Source organism: Herpailurus yagouaroundi, unplaced genomic scaffold (genome assembly GCF_014898765.1).
Source record: "Herpailurus yagouaroundi ecotype Mexico unplaced genomic scaffold, PumYag 194, whole genome shotgun sequence".
Taxonomy (NCBI): domain Eukaryota; kingdom Metazoa; phylum Chordata; class Mammalia; order Carnivora; family Felidae; genus Herpailurus; species Herpailurus yagouaroundi.
In genome coordinates, this window is record NW_024412425.1 from 156,246 (window position 1) to 173,559 (window position 17,314).

Genomic DNA, 17,314 nt, shown 5'->3' on the forward strand with positions numbered 1-17,314 from the left:
CTCACAGACCGCGAGATCATGACCTGAGCCGAAGTCGGACGCTTAACTGACTAAGCCACCCAGGCACCCCAATATGGTGTTATCTTAAGGTATTTTCTTTCTTTCTTTTTAAAATTTTTATTTTATTCTTAAATTATTTTATTTTATTTTTAAAAAATTTTTTAATGTTTATTCATTATTGAGAGAAAGACACAGAGCATGAGCAGGGGAAGGACTGAGAGGAGAGACACAGAATCCGAAGCAGGCTCCAGGCTCCGAGCTGTCTGTCAGCACAGAGCCCGATACCGGGCTCGAACTCACAAACTGCAAGATCATGACCTAAGCCGAAGTCAGACGCCCAACCGACGGAGCCACCCAGGCGCCCGGATTCTTAAATTATTTTATTTTTTTATTTTTTTTAATGTTTTTATTTATTTTTGAGACAGAGAGACAGAGCATGAACGGGGGAGGGGCAGAGAGAGGGGAGACACAGAATCTGAAACAGGCTCCAGGCTCTGAGCAGTCAGCACGGAGCCCGGCGCGGGGCTTGAACTCACAGACCGCGAGATCATGACCTGAGCCGAAGTCGGATGCTTAACCGACTGAGCCACCCAGGCGCCCCAAAACTCGAGGTCCTAAGCAGAATTCCGTAGTGGTGGCCTCAATCACTTCACCTTGCTGCATGACCCTGGGCAAATCACATCATGCCTGAGCCTGTCTCCTCATCTGAGAAACAGGAGTAATAGCTCCTTCCTGAAGGTTTGTTGTTGAAAATTTACTGTAACAGAGATTTACATACCATTACCTGGTAACAGTGTTAGCCATCGTTACTATGATCTCACTTTCTTTTTGAAATTAAAACCTATCCATTGTGGGCTGATCGGGGAGAACAAACACCACAGTGACCAAGACAATCCCAGAGCTTACCCTCATGCTCACATAACAGCCCAGAGCAATCAGGGCTTGAGCGGGAGAGATGTCCAGGGCCTATGGGAAGTCAGAGGCAGGCACCCGAGGGGAAAGAGGATGGGGAAAGCTTCTTGGAGGCGTCCTGTGAGCTGAAGCCTTGAAGGATGGACAGTGACCAAGTTGATGGCCAAGCTGATAAGATGAACTGAAGGAGGGTTAGAGACACAGAATGCAGCGTGGGCAAAGGCTCAAGGATTAACCCTAACAGTTTGGCTGGCTAGTGAAAGGGAAGGAAGAGAAGTGAATGCTGGAGGTGGAAGAGTGCGAGGTAACCTGGAATCCGGACTATCCTGAGAACTCACCATCCTTCTTGATCTTCTCGTTGAGGTTGTTGATATAAATAGTGTGGTTGGGGCGGGTCTCGGGAACTGCCATGGAGAGAGGTGCCGAGGTAGAGCTGAAAGAAGGAAAAAGGTTAACTTCAGCCCTGGGTTTTTCCGAATCCTTTGCCCCAAAGCGGGCTTAACGGGCTGCTCAGGGATCTTCCTTTCACGAGGAAGCCAGGAGAGGCGGGAAGGAGGCAGAGATTGGAAAACAAAGCGAAAGCAGGACACGGCTCCGCCTCCCCGCGTGGGAAATCTCGAGAGGTTTACTACGAGTCCCAGGATGCTCTACGGGAACCAGTAGGCGGAGCATCCTAAGTGGCAACTCCCATAGGCCCACGAACTCAAAGGGCGGCCCAGGAGAAAAAGTGCGAATGTAAGAGCCAGTTAAGGAGAGACAACTCCGCGGCGCCCTAACCTCGCGCAGCGGGAAAATAGTTTCTCCACAGGGGGCACGGGAAAGCCCAGGCGCCAAGCGCTCCGCCCGCCCGGCGTAGATGGCCGCCTGCACCCCAGATTACTCACCAACAGAGGCGCAGCTCACGCAAGTGTCGCCTCCTACGTTTCTGAGAGCCGACTGTAAAAGCTTCCTCTTCTGGTCCCGCCCTTGCCTTTCTGCAAGCCAATCCCGTGCCGAAACTCAGCATCTTAACCAATCAGAGTAATCCTCGCCCCTTCGCCCAAAACTTGCCAATCAAAACGACATTTGGGTTCCCGCCTCGGCCGAAAACGCCCCACCGGACCCGCCCCTGGGGGTCCACGGACCAATCAGTGAAGGCCGGGCCCCCTCACGCGCTTCTTGCCAATGGAGAAGCCGCTCGCGCTTCAGTCTCTTCCGGGGGCAGTCCTTTGATAGCTTCTCCTCTCCCCCACCGCCCTGCCTTCTCTCGTCACGTGACGCCACTGGGCCGGACACGGGTCGCGAGTACTACCACGTGATATGGGAAAAAAATGTGTGCTGCGGCCACCATTTTGCTGGAAGAGGAGGAGCGTTTTATTTTCAGGCTCCACTACCTATCCCGGCGGTGTTGCGGCTCACAACGTCCTCCGATCCCTGAACCTTCCCCAGCCCACGGGACTTTTCCTTTTGCGCTCTGATTCCAGGACCTTCTCTACGACTAAGCCATTCTCCCTGCCGGGTGTCCTTTTGATCTCTTGACCTCTGATTCAAAGGTCAGCTTGAAGGTTCCGAACTCGGGCCTGGAATGTGAGGGGTTACAGAGCCTAAATTCCCTAGTCTCTAGCCCTGGGCCCCGAAGTCCCACCCCGTAGGGCCTCGCCCCAGGTCCTATCCTTCGTTTTCCCAAAACTGACTCCCGAGTTTCCAGACCTGGCCCGGGATGATACCGTAACTTTTACTAAATTACCCTCCTTGAGCCTGGCAAAGCAACCCCAAACCACAAATCTATTCCCGGATAAAAGACCACTCCCTGTTAACTGTTAGATCTCTGATGATACGGGTCAGCCTAACCCCTGCTCCCCTAGTTCCACATGTCAGTCCTGATCCTTTTAATCCGACTGCTCGGCACCCAAGTTCTGGAACTCCACTGTAAAACCTTCAGAACTTCCATCCCTGCGATTAACTCCTTTTAGAGGATCCATCCCTCTCCCATCGTCAAATCTTCCAGGCTATGCATGCCGTAGGAGACCCAAAAATGAGTTCTCCACGCTCTCCTCCCCTAGAGCCCCCAGTCCCTTCTCCAAGAATCCCTGTTCCCCAAGGGCCCGTCACTCCACTTCTTTCTCTGCCCCCAGACCTGCCCAATTTAGCTTTGCTGCCCCCTGCCTCGAGTCTCCAGGCCCCTATTCCCCCACCACCCCCGTTGCCGCCTCCACCCGCCGCTGGGGGGCCGGCTCCCCCTCATGTCTTCGGTCTAGAGAAGAGCCAGCTCCTGAAGGAGGCTTTAGAGAAGGCCGGCCCAGTCCCCAGGAGCAGAGATGACGTGAAGAGGCTCCTGAAGCTGCAGAAGGACCGGTAGGGTCTCACCGAACCACCCGTCCGCAGATCACTTCTGCCATCTCCTCTTGGGGTTTCCCATTTCCTCAAGGTCAGACAGCCTGAGTGCTTCAGCCCCCTACTTAGACCTGTTCAGCGGTGTGCCTTCACCAAAGAAGAGAGATCCTGCCCTCACAGGCACCTAGTCCAGCGGCAGAGACAGATCCCTCCCTCACCAGTGACGGCGCTGTAATGAGGGAGTCGTGAGGGATCACAAGGCCAAGGCTGGCGGGGGAGGTGTTAGTGGGGCCTGCTGGAGAAGGGGACCCCTGAGAGCTATCCTGTAGGTGCAGGGGTATGCGATGAGGGGAGTAAACAAACTGTTCAGAGGTGCGGGCCGAAATGGAAAGGTGTGCTTTTCAGGCATCTGCAAATCTTTCTTTAACAGGATGGTGGGGGGCAGGTAGTACACATGGGGTTCCACAGGTGGACCGGAGCCAGATCACACAGAGCACGGGCGCCACGTGGAGGAAGGTGGCCTGTCCTGGGGGCACCGGGGAGCCATTGAAGGGCTTTGCACAGAAAGGGAGGCTACCTGAGGGGAGTAGGGGTGGCAAGACAGTCAGGGGGCCCAAGAGACCCAGGCAGGAGGGGGCTAGACCTGGCCTTGGGGCTGTGGTGGGTGAGGCGATACAATGAGTTACTCAGACCCGTGGAAGAAACCCCCAGCTCTCTAGATAAGTTTATAATCTGTTCTAAATGCCCTAACCAAAGGGAGGCAAATGTAATGCAAGTAACAATCACCCGTTATTCCAGGTCTGCCGTTTATCAGGCCCTGTGCTAAGTGTTCTTAGGTATGTACTTTATCCTCTCAGTGATTCTATGAGATAGGAACTATGATGTCATTTTCCAGATAAAGAAACGGAGGCTCAAGAAGGTGAAGTCACTTAGCCAAAGAGCTTAGAAGAGGGAGAGCCCAATTTGCATTCAGGCGGCTTTTAACCACTGTGCTGTGGTAACACCTTTCATCCGGAGGGTGCCCCAAACTGGGAACCAGGAGCTTTAGGGGGGGGGGGCGCCCCCGCCCCAGTCTTGCTCTTGGAACAGAAACACTGTCTAAGCAAGTTGCCCTTCCCCACCTGAGCCCTGGGGCAGGATCGGGATCAAAATTTTCGGAGTGGCCCCCCCCAAGGGTGGGGCTGGGCAGGCCTGCGGAGGGCTCATTAGCAGGGTGATCTCTTAGGCCGTGAGCATGTTGTTACCTGTTTCTACTCTAGGCTGAGTTAAGGAATCTCCATCCCTATTTGACAGGCACGGGAAGGGGGAAAAAAATCGCAGGAAGCGTTTAGATATAGAGACACCTGTTTGAGGGGCGCCTGGGTGGCGCAGTCGGTTAAGCGTCCGACTTCAGCCAGGTCACGATCTCGCGGTCCGTGAGTTCGAGCCCCGCGTCGGGCTCTGGGCTGATGGCTCAGAGCCTGGAGCCTGTTTCCAATTCTGTCTCCCCCTCTCTCTCTGCCCCTCCCCCGTTCATGCTCTGTCTCTCTCTGTCCCAAAAATAAATAAACGTTGAAAAAAAAAAATTTAGAGACACCTGTTTGAGAAATGTTCTCTAATTAGTCCATTTTTCTGGCTCCTAGTTGCAAAGCTTTTACACGTCTGTCCTTTGCTCCTTCGATAACTGAGAGAAGGAGCAGGGAGGGAGCGGAAGGTGGAAGAAGGGTTCCCACTGAGCAGATGAGGAACACTGAGGCCCCGGGAAGGGAGAGGTGTCTCCTCAGGGGAGAAGGAAGTCTTCATCAGAGCCTGGAGCTGCCCTCAGGCTTTAGGACAGCCAGACCGGGCGCCTTCCACCACCCCTCAACACCACTGTTGCAGGATTTTTTGCCACAATACCCGGGGTTTATTGTCTCGCAGCTTCGAAGAGTGAAGAGGTGGACACAAGATGAGCAGCAGGCAAAAGTTTACTGGAGTATAAGATGAGAAAGTAAGAATAGTACGAAAGTGCTCTTTGCAGAGGGGACCTTTGAAAGTGAACGCCCAAGGACTATAGGCAAGGGTCCTTGTTTTCTAAAGTTCTGGTCTCCCTCCCCGCCCTTCCGCCTTGTTCCTTCTCAGGTTATTGGCTGGACAACTCTAGGTGCTGGGTTGTCCACTCCTGATTGGCTCGTTTCCATTGTAAGAAGGGTGGTCTGTGGCCCCACCGTTCCTTGTGGGTTGTAAGATTTTAGGGTCTGATATTTAGTCGGGTCTTTTGTCAAATTCCTGAGGGAGTAGGTAGTGTCTGTCAACATTCTTAAGAGGAGCCTTACCCCTGAGGGGGTGGGGGGGTTTGCTGTGGTCAGACACTCCCAGCATTGTGCCAAAATATGTCTCTCCCCACCCAGGGACCTCAGGTCCTAATCCTTTCCCTCTCTGCCTGTTTTATCCTATTTTTTTCCAATCATACTGTTGACAGGCAGACCTCAAGGGGGGACCGAGGAGCTGGTTCCCCTGTGACCTGAGCACGGCTCTTATTCAGTTTCAGAAGTGACTTGCAGTGGATCCTCTTCTGTGCCGACCTGCCCTCCCTCATCCAGGAAGGCCCTCAGTATGTGCCCTGATCTGGGACCCCAACCCCTGTCTGCCTTTGCTGTGCTTCCGGAGAACCTATCTGTAGGGTGGGGGGCGTGGGTTCATCCCAGCCCGCATGAGGCAAGGAGGAGGGGTGGGATAGGGGGAACTTGAGGGGGCGGGGGTCCAGGGCGCATGCGGAGTAAACTGCTGGAATGGATGAGCAAGGAAGCAAGCGAACGGTCTTCAGAGTCTTCATCTCTGACTCCGCTTCTTCCGCACCTCCTCCTCCTGAAAGCCCAGGTGACTTTCCGCACCCTCCCATTGTCCCTGCAGCCCTCCGGCCCTGGCCACAGGCCATGGTCTCCCTCTCCCCCAGGAAGGGGGAAGTGAGGTCTCCCCACCGGGCCTGGGAGAAGGAGGGAAACCCCCAGTGCAGTAGACCTGTTCCCCACACTCCAGCTTCTGGGACAGAGAGGGCCCAGTAAAGACCCGACTTAGGGGTTCAGGGACTGAGCTTGTCTCTCTCCAGGTGCGGGCTGGTGGCCTTGTGGATGGCAGGCACGCTCCTGGCACCGCCCAGCGGCATCCCCCTGGAGAGACTTCTGCAGATGGCCGTGGACAGAGGCTACACGGCCCAGGGAGAGATGTTCTCCGGTGAGTTGGGTGCAGAAGGGTCGCAAGCCAGGCGTGCAAGGAGACCCCGTTCCGTTCTTCAGGCCCTTCTCCCCACCCAGTAGAGTGTTATGAGTTGGACTCTGGAGACAGGATGTCTTCATTCCCCCACCCAGCTCTGCCACCTCCTGCCAAGTGGCTGTGGACACGCAGCTTGCCGTCTCTGTGCCTCATTTTCTGCATTTGTACAAAGAGGTGGCGGTTATGGTGACGATTAAAGGCGCCGCTCCTCGGTTAGCCCGTGGCTTGGAGCCAGGCACATGGTGATCCTTCTGTCTGTGTCGTCCTGCAGTGGCCAACATGGGCAAGCTGGCCCAGGAGGCACTGGGCTGCCAGGCTGAGCTGCTCTGCGGTGGCCTGGGTGGTCCCAACAGAGACCGTGTCCTGCGGCACCTCGTCTCCGGACATCCCTTGCTCATCCCGTATCCCAGGGCCTAGAAGGGAGCTGGGTGGGGATGGGGAAGGGTCGTTCCCAGGACCACACCGCAGCTTTGGCCTTAACCCCAGTGGCAGCTACGACGAGGACTTCAACCACGAGCCGTGTCAGAGGAAGGGCTACAAGGCCCACTGGGCAGTGAGCACAGGTGGGTCTTCCCTCCCGCGTCCCTGGATGTCCCTAGTCCCCGTCACCCCCACATTCTCACCCTTATGCTGGCATTTCACTCATACTTGAGACTGGGGCTGGGCTGTCCCTGTCCCAGCAGGGTACTCAGCAGGGACCTGGCAGGGAGGAGGTGACTCAGTATCTGCCAGTCACCGTTTCTGTAAACAGAAGCTCAGAGCATTGACTTCAGAATCAAACAGGACTCCAGGTCTGGTCCAGCCACTTCCAGGCTCTGTGACTCTGGGCTTCCATTTCTCCGTCTGGAAATCAGGATGACAGTGGGCAAAGTACATAAAATCTGAACGACGCAGGCACATTGCTCGTGTCCGTAAACAGCGATCAGCCTGGTCATTCCCAGCTGCCTACAAGAAGGCTGATTCGCACGTTAGGTGGCCTGGATTGAGGCTCCCCCCATGCCGGGGTCTGTGGCCTCGAGGGCTCCATTGAGCATTGTTTTTGTTTTTTGTTTTTTTCACTAGACAGCAGGAGAGGATCGGGTGATTGATGCTTGCTCTGTTTAATGCCACCTCCCCTCCCTGTGCTACCAGGCTGGAGGAGGCGGGACTTTAAAAAGCCTGGAGCCTGGAGCCAGATACCCTGGGTCAGTCCCAGCCCAGCTGTGTGCCCATGGCCCACTGACTTCTGTGTAATGTGGTGTGAGGGTGGTACCACACCTACCCTGAAGGGCTACAGTGGGGAGCTCACTCCAGCTCACAGCCTCTGCTCTCCTCCCAGGGGTCCTGCTGGGGACGCAGGCTGTGCCAGGACTCGGCTATTCTGAGGACCCCGAGCTGCCAGGTCTGTTCCACCCGGTGCCCAGCACAGCCCGCCAGCCGCCATCCCTGCCAGAGGAAGGTTCCCCAGGAGCCGTCTACCTTCTCTCCAAGCAGGGCAAGAGTTGGCATTACCAGCTGTGGGACTACGACCGGGTCCGGGATAGCAACCTGCAGCTGACAGACTTCTCGCCCTCGCGGGCCGCTGATGGCCGGGCATACGTGGTGCCCGCTGGAGGGGTGCGGGCCGGCCTCTGTGGCCAGGCCCTGCTCCTCAGCCCGAAGGACTCCAGCTGCTAGCCTGCTGCATCCCTGAGCCAGGTGACAGGGCCCCCGGCCACAGCTCGGCTCTGTCACCATTTGAAGAGTGCCCCAGTGTCCTTTTTCCAACAGCCGTGGGAGTGGGCTCTATTCCTGAGGACCTCCAGCCAGAGATCCTCCATGCAGAGGCCCCCTCCCGCTCCCCGTATGTCTCCTTCTCCCACACTCGCCCCCGGTAGTAAGCTCCTACTGTGTGGCTGGGGGCAAAGCCAGGAGCAGCTAGACAAGCTCCCTGTCCAGGAAAGACACTGACCACAGGTCAACCCGCAGGTCCCGTCTGTCCCACCTGAATGTTGCATCCAGCCATTTTTCACTGGTGACCATCCTCCTCTCTCTGGACTGGAGCCTCCTCACTAGACCCTTTGCTGCCCCCCAGTCTGTTCCCATGGAGCCTAGGAAGCCTTGCTTTTTAAAATGCAAACCAGGGGCGCCTGGGTGGCTCAGTCGGTTGAGCGTCCGACTTTAGCTCAGGTCATGATCTCACAGTTTGCGAGTTCAAGCCCTGCATCAGGCTCAGAGCCTGCTTGGGATTCTTTGTCTCCCTCTCTCTCTGCCCCTCCCCTGCTCATGCCCTGTCTCTGTCTCAAAAAGTAAATAAAAACATTAAAAAAATTTTTTAAATGCAAACCAGGTGGGGCGCCTGGGTGGCTCAGTCCATTGAATATTCCACTTCAGCTCAGCACCGTCATGATCTCACGGTGCGTGGGTTCAAGCCCCACATCGGGCTCTGTGCTGACAGCTCAGAGCCTGGAGCCTGCTTGGGATTCTGTGTGTGTGTGTCTCTCTCTCTGCTCCCTCCCTCTCTCAAAAATAAGTAAGCATTAAAATGCAGACCAGGTCTCAACACTTGCCTCCAGAGAAGCTTTCCAGCAGCAACTTGTTGCTCATGGGAGGGAGTCTCCCAGCCCCAGCTCATCTCTCCTGATCTCTGACTGTTCTTCCTCACACTTCAGGCCACTAGCCTTACTGGCCTTTCAGGTCCCTCGAGTGTCACTCGCCTGCCCCTGCCCCTCTGCTGAGGAGAACTCCATTCTCTATTTTGGCCTCTCTTTCTCAAGGAAGACTCCCTAGCCCCAGGCTAGGCCCCTCCCTGACCTTGGTGTTCTGATTGAGAAACTGGACTGTAAGTGCTAATTTATCAAATTCTTCAAGTTAGGAAGGTAGTAGATCCTCCCCCTTTTTTTTTTTTTTTTAATTTTTTTTTTCAACGTTTGTTTATTTTTGGGTCAGAGAGAGACAGAGCATGAACGGGCGAGGGGCAGAGAGAGAGGGAGACACAGAATCGGAAACAGGCTCCAGGCTCTGAGCCATCAGCCCAGAGCCCTACGCGGGGCTCGAACTCACGGACCGCGAGATCGTGACCTGGCTGAAGTCGGACGCTTAACCGACTGCGCCACCCAGGCGCCCCAGATCCTCCCCCATTTTACAGATGAAGACACAGGGACCTGGAGAGGAGCAGCCACTGGCCTAAGGTCACATCCTGGCTCCCAAGCGGCAGCACCAGGATTCCAACCCCGCAGTTAGTGCCTAGAAGACGTGGAGAAAGGTTATTCACTGAATGAATACCTGTTGCCTCCACTCTGGAAGGGGAGGAACAGGTTTGCCTTGGTCACTCGTGTAGTCCAGTGCCCAGCAAAGGTGCGGTGTTTCTAATCAGGAGAGGGGTGTCCCCGCCCTGGCCACTCTGCACCAGCCCGGACACCCCGGTTGGTGCTGTCCAGTGCACTGTTCTGGGAGCCCCCCAAGGGCACAGCCTGGAGCTGTCTTGGTCACTAGTATGTCCCCCACATTGTCCGACACAGAGCCAGGCACCTGAGTGGCAGGTTGGTAAATGCTGAATGAGTGAACCAGCCTGCTCTGCGCCCGAATCTCTCCTGAACGGGTCATCACCCCATTACCCCGCCCAGCGCTAATGGTGAAATTATGAGCTTTGAGCCCACACGCCCCAGATGCGAAAGAAAAAATCCACAAAGTTGACGTTGAATGTGATTTATTGGGGCGTCGTCACAGGGGTAAAGCACATGAAGCGATTTTGCCTCCTGTTCCCCAGCGCTGCCCCAGCTAACGACTACCTCTCATATAAATAAGTATAAAGACAGTTTGTAGAAAAAGGAGCACGCCTCCTCAGGCCTGGAAGACACATTAGAGCTTCAGCTTGGGGAAGAGGGAGGTGCCTGGTTCCCAGCCTCCTAGACTAGGAAGCCCAAGGTACGGGTGCAGGAGGAGGGGGACGGAGGGGCATCACCCACACCTGAGAAGGTGCTGGGGTCTTTGGTTTGGACCAGGCGGCAAGCCCTGCATCTACTGCATCTAGGTGGCTGGTAGGTAGCCAGCCACCTACCCTGCATCTCTAGAGGAAGGCAGCTCTGATTCCCAAGCCTCCTCTTCTAGGTCTGAAAGCCCTTCCTGCCACCAGTTGGCTAGGAGCAAGGGAAAGGGGGTCAGGGGTGGGAGGAGGGGGTCCCAAGGCTGAGGCTGGTGCCCAAGGAATGAGGCTGTGCTAGTCAGTGCTGGCACAGGACGTGGCTGTGGCCTGGGTCGGCAGGGGGTCAGCAGAGTTCTCTCAGGAGTGGGGAGGATCCCATGGGGTCAGGGGAGGGCAGGACAGAGAGAACTGGGTCCCCGCCCAACAGCAGCAGCTCTCAGACCTTGTGGTGTCACACCCTCCTGAACCTCTGTCAGCGCTGGAATGGCCCCAGACGAACAGATGGGGTTGTGACTCTCCCAGGCAGACAGGTGGCTCCTGCATTTGTTCACAGGTGAGGTCTGGTTGCCCCAGGCACCAGAGAGGAAATTCACCCTTCCCAGGCCTCCGGGAGCCAGCCTGCAGCCGGGAGAGGACTGACAAGGAGACGGTGATTACAGTCATCCCTATGGTGAGAAGCACATCGCCCCTCAGAAGCCTTCCTGGCTGGTCAGAGGGCCCAGTCTGGTTCTGATACAAGGTGGGATGCAGCCATGGCAAGTCCCCTCTCCAGTCTTCAAAACCTCTGTATCATGAAAGGGGCGGGCGCTGCCTGGGCTCCAGGGCCCTCCGGGCCTTCCACTCATGTCTTGCGTGGTGAACAATGCAACCTCTCCTAACCCCAAGGTCAACCCCCACAGCCAATCTCGGGGCACCGCCAGCCAGATGGGCACCATCCAGTAAGTCAACCCGGCAGTGGGCAAGTGGGTCAACCCTGGGCCAGCCCCTGAAGGAGGCGGATCAGGTTGTCCAGACCCCAGAGGTACCCATCCTCACGGTTGCCCTCAGCCCAGGGCAGTCGGTGGCTGAGCGTCTGGTGGTCAGGCAGGGCTACCGTCTTGCCAAAGTCAATCATCCAGACCCTGGCCAGGCCAGTGTGGTCATGCACGAAGAGGAGGGAGCTGCCCACCACCTGCAGCGACAGAGGAGGGAGGTTAGGGGGAGGGGCAGGCACTGGCTTGGGCCCCCTCCCCAACAGGCAGCTGAGCAGGGTGCTGAATTCTGGAGCCTGAACTCAGGCTGTCTGTGTTCAAATCCCGGCTCGGCCACTTAACTGGCTCGGTGGCTTTGGGCAGGTGACTTAACCTGTCTGTACTTCCGCTTGCTCACATACAAAGTGGGAATAAGGGAATAACCGTACCGTTTACTCAAAGGCTGCCCTGCACGTTACATGTGGGAATTCATCCGTATAAGCTCTTAGAACAGTCGCCAGTATAGCAAACAGACGACAATGTTAACCATTCATTACCCTTTTCCAAGCTGGGGTACAAACACCTGCAGAATCTTGCACGGGAGAAGCGGACAATGTCTTCCCCTTGGAGAACTGCTCAGACCCAGCAGAGGGCTGCTGGTGACCCTAGGGCACGGGGCTTCCATTCTCTAGACCTCAGTTTCCCCATCTGTCGAATGGTGATGCTAAGGTCATTGCAGCATTCCATGAAGCACTTTGCAGCGCTCGACACACTGCCCTCAGTAGATGCTGGTTTGGGGTTTTTTTGGGTTTTTTTGGCTTTGTTTTTTAGAAACAGTACTTTCGTTGCCTCCATGTGACTCCAGGTGGGCAAGCCCCTCCCCTTTTCCAGTCGGGTTTCAAACTCCACTGCTCCCAGAGAACCCAGGTGACGGGGCAGGTGAGCAGGTGGCTGGCAGAGGAGGCAGCCTCCACCCCACTCTGGCCTGCTGGCATATGGTGAGCAGCCCGGTGCTGCCACGTCTCCCAAAGTGCCAGGTAAACCGGAAGTCTCATGTTTTAGATGTTGGCAGCTTATTTTTTAAAATGCTAAGTCACCAGGTGGGTGAAACCGAACATGAGCACGTAAGGGATGAGGTCCCCAGGCCTCCTCTTTGTGACTTGTGTGTAAAGCCCAAGGGCAGTGATGAGGACGGCAACGAGGATGACATCTGATGATCATGAACATGACGGTAACAGCTGGCACATGCCAAGGGTTTACTGTGGGCCATGCTCCCATGTATATAAACCTGCTTCGTCCTCCCCACGCCCACAGGGCAGGTGCTCTGTTAGCCCGTCCTGCCTGTCAAGGAGACGGGTCTGCAGAAACACTCCCAGGCACAGGTGGCTGAGGTGTGTAGAGCAGGATTCGAACCCAGGCAGCCCGACTCCCAGATCAAGGATCTTTCAGGAGTCGCCAGGAAAAAGAAGTGAGGGGGACCTGACAGGGGAGGTGGAAGAGCTTGGAGAGAGGAGGGAGAGGGAAAGGACGCGCGCTGAGACATCCCCACCTCATAGACCTGCTGAGACGGCCCCAGACTTCCAGAGACACGCGGGCTGCAGAAGGGAGGGAGGGGGGAGGGGGGGGAGCCACCAAATAGAAATGCAGCCACGGATAATTGGAAATAATTAGGATTACAAAATAATTTTAAGAGCAAGGAGTTAAATGTACTTCCATGCTCCAAAGGGCACTCGACAGTTGCTGGTCTCACACCTCAGCAGCCCTGCGAGGAAGGCACCATTGTTCTTCGTGTTAGGAGGAAACTGAGGCCTTAGAAAGTAAGTCCCGTACCCAGCGTGGAACAGCCTTCATTCCAGGCCACCTGTCTTGAGCCCCTGAAATCCCCTTTGCTGCCTACCATCAAAAAGCAAACCCCAAACCTTGGGGGTTCCTTTTAATAGCTTTGCCCGGTAATCTGTCAGCTGTTTGCCAGGCGCAGACCCCCCCCCCGGAGGACCCCCAACCCCCCACCTCCCACCACCCTCACACACGTGGCCTTCTGCTCCCCATGGCAGCGGGGGCTCGCACCTCATGGGTCTTGAAGAAGGGGGAATTCTCCAGAGCCTCACGAAGTTCTTCCAGGCGCGCCACGTACTTTCTCTGTGAGAGAGGGAGCATTTCACGGTCAGCACAGGGACTTTGTGGGTCCTTACCCACCTTGAGGCCTGACCTCATCCTATACCCTCAAAGGAGCGAGCAGACCACAGCCAGGAGGGGATCAAAGGAGCCACGGGGAAAATGGGTGGTGGGTGGGGGCTCGGATGCACTGGGGTAACGCAGACAAGAGTGTGGTTGGGAGAATACGTGCATACTCATAATTCCTAGCAGCTCCTCCCGCCAAGAGTGGAGTCGAGTCCCTTTAATTTCGGCTGGGTCAGAAGATTTGCTTTGGCCAATAAAACATGGTGGAAATAATGGTGGCCATTCTGAGCCTAGCCAATCAAGACACTTTACAATTCCACTTGTTCTCGGGGCCACCTGTTTCTACGCTTAGAACGAGCCCAGGCTAGCTCGCTGCATCATGAGAGGCAAGCGGCCAAGTCGTGAGCCAATCACCAGACATAGGAGCAGGGCCCTCCTAGACCAGCCAGCGCTAGCCAAGCCACCAACTGACCGCAGATGGTGAGCAACGCCAGCCAGTATTGGCCATCCTTGGCCTAAAGCAGAAGACCGTTGCCTTACAAGCAGCGATGATGGCGGGGGGCTTGAGCTGCTAAATACAGGGCCCGGTGTCCCGCTCACCAGGATTCCACGGTTCCCGTCCACAAAGTCCTCTAACACCTTTGTCACCTGCTCCAGCTCCCGTGTCTTCTTGAAATTGGTGTTGCAGGTCCCATTGGCTTTCTGCAGGGCAAGGGGTGAAGGCCCAGTATCACCTTTTCCTTCTCACACCCGACACCAAGCAACCTCAGGCATTTCCTGGGACCCCCTGCCTGCCCCTCACACTTGCTGGTTATTCAGGGGGAGCCAGCCCACCTGCTCAGCCCAGTTCAACCCAGCCCCAAATCACACTCCAGAGCAACCAGTCCTTCTGAGTCCAACCTTGAACCCCCTGGTTGAGCCGGTTTAGCCAAGTGGGCTTTGGAGAAGGGTAGATCTGGCTTTGAACCATGACTCTGCTACTTCCTAGCTGGGCAGCCCTAAAGAAGCCACCTCACCGCCCTCAGCCTCAGTTTCCTCACCTGGAAAATGGGGACTGCGTTGCTATTGGCTGCCTAAAGCTGGTATAAGGATTAAAGGAGATTGGATATGTAGGATGCAAAGCACAGTGCCTGGCGCACAATTAAGTAAGCACTCCATAAATGAGACTACTAATTTTTATGTCTGAGGGGGGCACAGAGAAGCCACCTGAGTCATTCTGCCACACTGTGCCAGGTGCTGTGTGAGTGCTGATAACATGGAGGTAATAGGACAGACACAGTCAGGTGAAGGAGGCAGGTATAGAACACTAAAATCATCACAAAGGGAGAGAACACAATAATAGAATATAGGGAGCCATGAGGAGGTAAAGAGAGAGCCCTGATTGAGCAGGATGGAAATTAAGGTGGGCTTCTTGGAGGAAGCAAAATTTGAAAGGAGACAGGAAAATGACCGGGTATCAATCAGAGGGAACAGTAGGGGGAAGAGCATGTGCAGAGGTCCTGTGGCAGGAAAAGAAAACTCTTTCAAGGAAATGAAAGCACTGTGGCTTGAAGGTAGACAAAGAGGGAGGGAGAGAGGAGGGATGAGGCTAGACCCTGGAGGGCCCTCTAGGCCAGAGAACTTCTCCCGAGGGGACTAGGGAGCCATAGAAGGGTTTTGAATAGGAGAATGACAGTAGGTTGTACAACTTGGAAAGGTGCCTCAGGCGAGGCCGTGGGGAAACAGGCGGGGTGCACAATGATTCTACTCTTGTGAAAGGAGTTTGGCAATCTCTGGCAAAATTCCCAGTGCATTTCATCTCTGACCCCGTCTTCCTCCTTCTGGGAATCTAGTCTACAGTTAAACCTATACACTTGCAAAGTATCTCATGTACAAAGTGATTCACTGAGGCACTGTTTGTAATGGCAAAAAGTGGAAACGCAGGTGGCCATCTGTAGGGGACTGTGTCACATCCACAGAGAGCTATTATATAACTGAGGAAGGAAGAGAGGAAAGGAAGGAAGGAAGGGAGGGAGGGAGGGAGGGAGGGAGGGAGGGAGGAAGGAAGGAAGACTTGCTATGGAATGAAAAGCTGTCCAGGTTTCTGCCACCGTTTGTGTAAGACTGGGAGGAGGAAACGTTAGGATATGCAATTGCATTTGTTTGTATTTGCAGGAAAAAATAGAAGAAATTGATAAAGTGGTTCCCCATGAGCAGGTCGGGGGTGGAGGGACAGAATGGGAAGGACATCAGCAGAGCTAGGAGAGAGATTTCCCCTGTATATCCCAGTATGTTATTTTGATTTTTGAACTGTGTGAATACCTCTTCAAATAATTAGGTGTAATTTACAAAAAAGGAGAGAAAGAAGGAAGGACAGAAAAAAGAAAATCTCTCCCCATAAGGGGGGAAAAGGATTCTTCAAGCTGCTGTGTTGGATGAGGATCAGAGGGGGTGAGACCACAACCCAGGAGCCCAGGAAGGCTAGGGAGGGAGAGACCAGGGAGGTTAGGGCAGGAGAGATGGGCTGGACCAGGGGCTGCGGGGAGGGGTGGAGACAGAACCTGGAGCTGCTCAAGGAGACAGATAAACAAAACTTGGTCACTGATGGGGGTGAGAGAGAAACAGGGCTTCCCAGAGCCCCCGTCTATTCATCTTCTACAGTCTCCTGCTTTTTCTCCACATCCTGCTTCTTTCCAGCCTTCCCTGATGCCCATGCTCCCCAAGAAGCCTGGCCTCAGATCTAGCTCCCAGCACTCTGGTGACAGGCTAGCAGCTCCTGGCCTCACCTTGATGCCCTCAATCCGGAAGCCCAGGGTGGAGGTCGAGCTCACGGTCTCCCTCCACTGCATGTAGCGGGGCTTGGTAATGGCACCCTGGGTGTGTTCCTCAGGGGTGGGGGCCCCAGGGTCCACAGCCACCATCTTCTCATACATGTCCTTCCGGGGCCGGGGCCGTTCTCGTGCCTTCACCAGCTCCTCCTCCAGGTAGGTCCTGGGACAAAGAGGACGTGGCAAAGGAAACTATGAGGAACAAAGATGGAGGACATACTCCCTGATATCAAGGCAAGTTATAAAACCACAGCAGGGCACAAGAACAGACAAATAGATTGATGGACCAGAACAGAGTCTAAAAACAGACACACATGTGTACATTCACCCAAATTATGACACAGAAGACCCAGCAATTCGGTGGAAAAAGGGAAATTTTTTCAATAAACAGTGCCAGGTCAAGAGAATAGCCATATGGGGGGCAGGGGGTGGGCAGGGTAAAGAACCTCAATCCCTACCTCACACCATATATAAAAATTAATTCTAGATGGATTGCAAATTTAGATGTGAAAGTTAAAACAATAAAGCTTGTAGAAGAAAACATAGGAGATCTTCATGAACTTGGAGTAGGTGGATTTCTTAAACACAAAGCTACTAATCATGATGACAAAAAATGACAAACTGGCCTAAATCAAAAGTGCTTCTGTTTATCAAAAGCTACTATTAAGAGAGTGAAATGGGAAAGCTGGACAATGTGTGCGTATGTATGTATGTGAGTCTCCAACAAAGGAATTGTATTCAGAATATATAAAGAATTACAAATCCAACAGAAAAATGGGCAGGGGCACCTGGGTGACTCAGTTGGTTAAGCGTCCGACTACTTTTGGCTCAGGTCATGATCTCATGGTTCCTGAGTTCGAGCCGCACACTGGGCCCCGTGCGGGCAGTGCGGATCCTGCTCAGGATTCTCTCCATCTCCCTCTCTCTCTCCCCCTCCCTGCTCGCTCTCTCTCTCAAAATAAATAAACCCAAAAAGGAAGAAAGAGAAAGAAGAAAGAAAGAAAGAAAGAAAGAAAGAAAGAAAGAAAGAAAGAAAG

General features: G+C 54.5%; 3 protein-coding genes across 11 annotated transcripts in view; 1 reads left to right on the forward strand and 2 right to left on the reverse strand.

The window, feature by feature from the left end:
- Positions 1 to 1,927, reverse strand: part of SNRPA (small nuclear ribonucleoprotein polypeptide A) — an 11,587-nt gene extending 9,660 nt beyond the window's left edge. The window contains exons 1-2 of one of the 2 annotated variants that reach the window (XM_040445812.1): positions 1,797 to 1,927; positions 1,251 to 1,345 (exon numbers count right to left, since the gene is read on the reverse strand). In XM_040445812.1, the coding sequence (XP_040301746.1) occupies positions 1,251 to 1,345; positions 1,797 to 1,918 (217 nt within the window). In that variant the 5' untranslated portion in view covers positions 1,919 to 1,927. Of the gene's footprint in view, positions 1 to 1,250; positions 1,346 to 1,689; positions 1,766 to 1,796 lie in introns of those variants that run through there. The other variant, XM_040445813.1, reaches the window with a different exon arrangement.
- Positions 1,928 to 2,183: 256 nt separating this feature from the next.
- Positions 2,184 to 8,634, forward strand: ACTMAP (actin maturation protease). 8 transcript variants are annotated; one of them, XM_040445805.1, is made up of 8 exons: positions 3,137 to 3,246; positions 4,024 to 4,061; positions 5,086 to 5,194; positions 5,729 to 5,797; positions 6,293 to 6,417; positions 6,728 to 6,857; positions 6,949 to 7,019; positions 7,775 to 8,634. In XM_040445805.1, exons 3-8 carry the CDS (start codon positions 5,187 to 5,189, stop codon positions 8,110 to 8,112), a joined length of 741 nt encoding a protein of 246 aa, XP_040301739.1. In that variant the 5' UTR covers positions 3,137 to 3,246; positions 4,024 to 4,061; positions 5,086 to 5,186; the 3' UTR covers positions 8,113 to 8,634. The 8 variants fall into 8 exon arrangements, with proteins under 8 accessions (XP_040301745.1, XP_040301743.1, XP_040301742.1 ...); XM_040445811.1 differs by lacking the exons at positions 3,137 to 3,246; positions 5,086 to 5,194 and adding an exon at positions 2,184 to 2,444; XM_040445810.1 differs by lacking the exon at positions 5,086 to 5,194.
- A 1,958-nt stretch (positions 8,635 to 10,592) lies between these two features.
- The window catches only part of ITPKC (inositol-trisphosphate 3-kinase C), a 15,640-nt gene continuing 8,918 nt past the window's right edge, over positions 10,593 to 17,314 (reverse strand). The window contains exons 4-7 of the mRNA XM_040445814.1: positions 16,236 to 16,440; positions 14,071 to 14,172; positions 13,357 to 13,428; positions 10,593 to 11,510 (exon numbers count right to left, since the gene is read on the reverse strand). Of these exons, the coding sequence (XP_040301748.1) occupies positions 11,307 to 11,510; positions 13,357 to 13,428; positions 14,071 to 14,172; positions 16,236 to 16,440 (583 nt within the window). The 3' untranslated portion in view covers positions 10,593 to 11,306. The remainder of the gene's footprint in view (positions 11,511 to 13,356; positions 13,429 to 14,070; positions 14,173 to 16,235; positions 16,441 to 17,314) is intronic.

What these genes read in the sequence shown, in the direction of transcription:
- ACTMAP (XM_040445804.1), top strand. Translation starts at nt 2,903, where the DNA reads ATGCATGCCGTAGGAGACCCAAAAATGAGTTCTCCACGCTCTCCTCCC. An exon ending in CTGAAGCTGCAGAAGGACCG is followed by an intron (nt 3,247 to 5,728) that starts GTAGGGTCTCAC and finishes GCTCTTATTCAG; the next exon opens with TTTCAGAAGTGACTTGCAGT. An exon ending in CCAGGGAGAGATGTTCTCCG is followed by an intron (nt 6,418 to 6,727) that starts GTGAGTTGGGTG and finishes GTCGTCCTGCAG; the next exon opens with TGGCCAACATGGGCAAGCTG.